This window comes from Chelonus insularis, unplaced genomic scaffold (assembly GCF_013357705.1).
Source record: "Chelonus insularis isolate UGA/USDA-ARS -01 unplaced genomic scaffold, ASM1335770v1 contig_97_pilon, whole genome shotgun sequence".
NCBI classification, from domain to species: Eukaryota; Metazoa; Arthropoda; class Insecta; order Hymenoptera; family Braconidae; genus Chelonus; species Chelonus insularis.
Window position 1 is genome coordinate 17,200 of NW_023276786.1, and position 4,785 is coordinate 21,984.

General features: G+C 27.0%; 1 protein-coding gene across 1 annotated transcript; it reads left to right on the forward strand.

Annotated features, from left to right (window-relative positions):
• Positions 1 to 1,731: 1,731 nt before the first annotated feature.
• Positions 1,732 to 2,782, forward strand: LOC118073080 (uncharacterized). Its single transcript, XM_035093376.1, has 5 exons — positions 1,732 to 1,846; positions 1,925 to 2,006; positions 2,085 to 2,173; positions 2,254 to 2,374; positions 2,550 to 2,782. The coding sequence occupies exons 1-5, from the start codon at positions 1,772 to 1,774 to the stop codon at positions 2,615 to 2,617; spliced, it is 435 nt and encodes a 144-aa protein (XP_034949267.1). The 5' UTR covers positions 1,732 to 1,771; the 3' UTR covers positions 2,618 to 2,782.
• Positions 2,783 to 4,785: the final 2,003 nt, after the last annotated feature.

Sequence of the window (4,785 nt, forward strand, 5' to 3'; positions counted from 1 at the left end):
ACTTGATATAAATTTGGATATAGAGTTCAGGAAAGCAAACCATACAGCTAACTAGTTATTAAGTGGAAAGGGTAGTAGAGGCAGGAGGATAATATGGCATGAGGTAACAGAGGGGTGTCAAAAATTGAAACCAATGATTACCATGTAATTGTAGAACCAAACTAAAGGATGAATATAACGCCCAGGAAGCTTCTACGTTGCTGGGCACCCTTCAATACTATACTCGTTGCTAGCGATACCTTCATGATCCAAATACCAACACTGATACACTGACCGCAGGTGTATGAGACAGCAGTTTAATAATTTTGAGCAATAACGTTGAAGCTTAGAAAAAAAAAAATATTTTTTCCCTGTATATCTTGAAGGCTAAATTGATTTTCATCAACGAATTGATGGTGAAATTGTTCAATTAATCTATAATCTAAATAACTTGAAGCTTCAATGAAACTTTTGAACAATTCATGACATAAAATCAATATTTATAAACAAAATTATTCTGCGTGAAGAAATGATAACATGTGGAAAGTTATTATGCTCTAAAACTTTCATATAATTTATAATACAATTAATAAGTTGCTCACTCAAAGTTATGTTGACAATCTTAAATTAAATTTTTCAAAAAACTTTTTCTACGTAAAAAAAAAAAATTAAATTACTGAATGATTATCTTATTTACATCTCAATTAATTTTATATTTTAATTATAAAAATTTCTAGCAAACTTTTTTGATGTAAAAAATGAATTAAAAAATATTTCTTTGAACATGAAAATAATGTTCTTTATTTATGGTCGTGAAAGAATAATTGTTGAAAATTCTTAAACTAGTCAGGCCCGAGTAAAAATGGTCAGTTTTTGGGCGCGCCCAAAGGAGACCTAATTCGAGCCCAAATGATTTTTTAGGCTCTCAACGCGCCCAAATCAAACTTAAAACTTTTTTGCAGGCTTAAAACACGCCTAATTGAAGCCGAAAAATATTCTCGAGACCCATGATGTATGACCAATATTTTAAAAATCTAGAAAAAAAAACAAAATTGTCATAAAAACTTATCATCAAATTAACGTTCGTGCTACTAATTTACATTTGTAGTGATTTATTGTCATCATTGTCGAATATAATCTTAAAAAATCAGCTTGAATTGGGCGTGTTTTAGGCCTGCAAAATATTTTTGGGCTCGAATAGGGCGCGTGGTGAGCTTAGAAAATGTTTTTGTGCTTGAATTGGGCTTCTTCGAAATTTAGGCCTGTAATGGGCATGTTTTGGGCACTGAAAATTTTTCCAAGTCAAGATTGGGCTTCAATCGGGCCTGTATTGGTCTTATTTTTCATTTTGGGCGTGTTTTAGGCTTCTTTTGGGTCTATTTATTTTTACTCGGGTTGTCCAAACTATGTACGTCATTATCAGTTTATCTGATAAAATAGGTATGTCATTAATAGGTGATGAACGGGATGTGGTTATATGACTTCAATATAAATTGCAATATCTCATAGAATTTTTTCAATGAATTCTTTTTCATTCATTTGTTTCTATGAAATATTATCCAACATTGTTAGAAATCCATACTTTATTATGATTCTCTCTATTTTTATAAGTCTTATCAGATATTACATAAAGTAATCATCGATATCATTTTTGTGCAATCGCCATGATGACAATTGATTATATATGGGAATCCTACTTTTTTATATAAAAAGAGTTGCTTCGATCAAATGCAATCCAATTCTGGTCTTATATTTTAAATTGGCATACTAAAGAAAAATCTGTTAAGAAAAAATGGCGTTTATAAAATTGTTATTCTTTACTTTTTTCGGTGTTTTTTTGCTCTGTGTCAGTGGAATTGCTCAATCTGTACGTAACACAGCAACGATTTAACTATAAAATTTATTTGTTTAATTATTTTTAACAACTGACGTTTTTTACTTAAAGGATGACGAAAATAACGCAACAAAATGGCATAATGATATGAAAAATAGATACTATGATCAATGTATACATTTCATGTCGGAAGGTTTACAATTATTTTTTATTTATTTTCTATTCTCCTAGAATATTGATAAAATTACTTATCATGAAATTAATTTATCAGAGAGTCGCCAAGAACTCGATGATAATTATAAAGCGGATAATGAAGAGATTCGTCGCTGGAAATCGTGCGTTGCAGAACTTCACGGATATGTGAGCAAAAATATTTATACGCATTCAATTAATTCAAACATGATTTAAGTGATTTCAAACTTTAATTATTCAATTTCTAGACGGAAAATTCAAAAATTAATGTTCACACAATTATGGAAGATGTCAAAAAATATTTTCCGGATCTAAACCCTGCGATACTATACTCTGTTGAATCTTATGCAAGAATGTGCAAAATAGAAGGTAATTGATAGGAACGAAAGTAGTTAAATTAATTAACAGTCGTGATAAGTTGAATGAAATATTCTCACTTAATAGTGAATTTAATTTTTTCACTTATTTCTAATAACTATATAATGTATTTATATAAAAATCTGCAACTTTTTTCTCTATATTTTCAATATTCTTTCATGATTAGCTGAAAAAACTGATGTGGCAATAGATGTCATAGGAATTTTTTTCAATTGTGTATTCGACAGATGCTAAATTCTACAAACATGTCCTACAGTGCTCTTATGTTTGAAGCTTATTAAAATAATATACATAAATTGTAATAATTACACGTTGATTCTATAAAGGAAAATAATAACACAATACTCGATTATTTGTGTATTCTGTATTCCTATGTATATACATATACATATATAAAGAAAACACTCTATGCTAAATGCGTGAAGTAATCGCGTATTGGATTCCATACTGTAATTTCTAATAACAGAAAATATAATTTCGAAAAAAGTTCTACCCCGTAATATCTTTATAAATAATTATATACACAGATTCTTCTTTTTCTTCAAAAAAATTATTCCATTATTATTCAATCTATACCTCGTTGTAGATAAAATTAAACTACAATAAAATATTCTTCATCTTTCAAAGCAATGTCTTGCTAGTAACATAAAGTTATTATGCTGTAGAATAATTTTTTGAAGATCTGCTCTTCAGTAATAAAACAGTAAGCCTTTTCATAGAGCTAATAAGTAATCACTACTTTACTGTAATATTAATTCATTTTTATTGTTTTTTTTTTTCTTAGAAAATAAGAATAACATTGATAATACAATTTTACACGTTAAAAATCTATAAAAAGTGTTAATTGAATTAATCATCTTTTAATTGCTCGTATGGATGGTTACAAGAGTATCTAATAAAACCTTTCTTCAATCAATGAATATCAAACAGGAAGTAGTTAAATCGCGTTTTAAAATACTATACTTTTAATTGAGATAAAGAATTTTTATTATCATATAGTTTCAATCAATTTATTTTTCTGATGATAAAAATTCAATGTTTACATTACGATCCATTTTACAATGTAATTTCCTGCATTTTATGATAAAAAATCAATCTTGATTTTCAAGTCTCATTAAGTGTTACATAAGTTGGTCACTAATTGTATTTCTGTATTTCAATGTTAAAATAGATAAAAGACGGAAATTTCACATTTTATTCAAAAAACAGATTCTTAATACTATTTCCGTATTATCGAATATAGATTTTTCAAACCAAGATGACGACTAAAAAGTTATTATCTGTTTTTTTCATTTGTGTTTGTTTATGGAAAAGTGCAACAATCGTAATTTATTGAAAAATAAATTACTCATTTTTAAAATGATTTCGAACAATTTCCATTATCAACTGTAATGTAACACATTGTGAATATGCTAGTAATTAAATTTATTGTCTTTTAATAGATTTCATGAGTTAATGAGCGTTAAATTCAAACAAATACTTTTACAGGTAGCAAATACTAATAATCAAGTTATATAAGTTAATAATCAACAAATAATTTTAGACAATGTAAAAAATGTCATGCTAATATAAATTTAGAGCATAAAAGTTATAAAAAATTTTTAATGAGACATTTTTTCCCCTCCTAGAATTACTCTCATTTTTTGCTTTTTCTTTTTTTGTTTGTCATTCTTTGACCATAAAACATCATTGAGATGTATTTCTCAATGATGATATCCCGAGTCGAAATGAAACATCTATTTCGATCCTAAGACTATCCTTTCTTAAGGTTTAACTCAAGATAAACGAATCCTAATTCAAATTGGAATACGCAACAAATCAGTGTTTCCGTAGGACGAAGATTTTTCAATTCTACCTTAAACTCATACTAATTTTATTCCATCTTCATCCTAATCCTATTTTTCTTTTGTCTCAGCTTTTTCCTACTTTTATTTCATGCTTTTCTTGGTTTTAATCTAATTTTATTTGAGATTTTAATAAAAACATTATTTTTCATAATTATTAATTTTATTTTAATTATCATTGGGCTGTCCATTAGCATTATTATTATAAGCAATAACATCATATGTATTATTAAAAAAAGGATGACTGTAATGGGAGTTATTATAATATTGACCATGTTCATATTTGAAAGAACAATTTTATTTAATTCATTATTAGGTTTTAACAAATAATTTAAAACAATTTAGTTTTTAATAAATATAATTTTTGGAAACTTAATCCATTATATGAATCGTACCTTATTCCAACTATTTCCATAAGTACTATTAGATATAAACAAATAAATTTGTGAAGTTTAAATCAGACTATTTTGTCTATCTCATAATTTTTACCTACTTCAGAAGAATAAAAGTAGTATCAGGATTAGAAGGTTAAAATTAGGCTTTATTATCCTAATTTTT

Excerpts from the sequence above, each read along its gene's own strand:
- LOC118073080 (XM_035093376.1), top strand. The coding sequence starts at position 1,772 with ATGGCGTTTATAAAATTGTTATTCTTTACTTTTTTCGGTGTTTTTTTG. Across the intron at positions 2,007-2,084 it reads TATACATTTCATGTCGGAAG|AGAGTCGCCAAGAACTCGAT; the intron begins GTTTACAATTAT and ends TTAATTTATCAG. Across the intron at positions 2,375-2,549 it reads AAGAATGTGCAAAATAGAAG|CTGAAAAAACTGATGTGGCA; the intron begins GTAATTGATAGG and ends TTTCATGATTAG.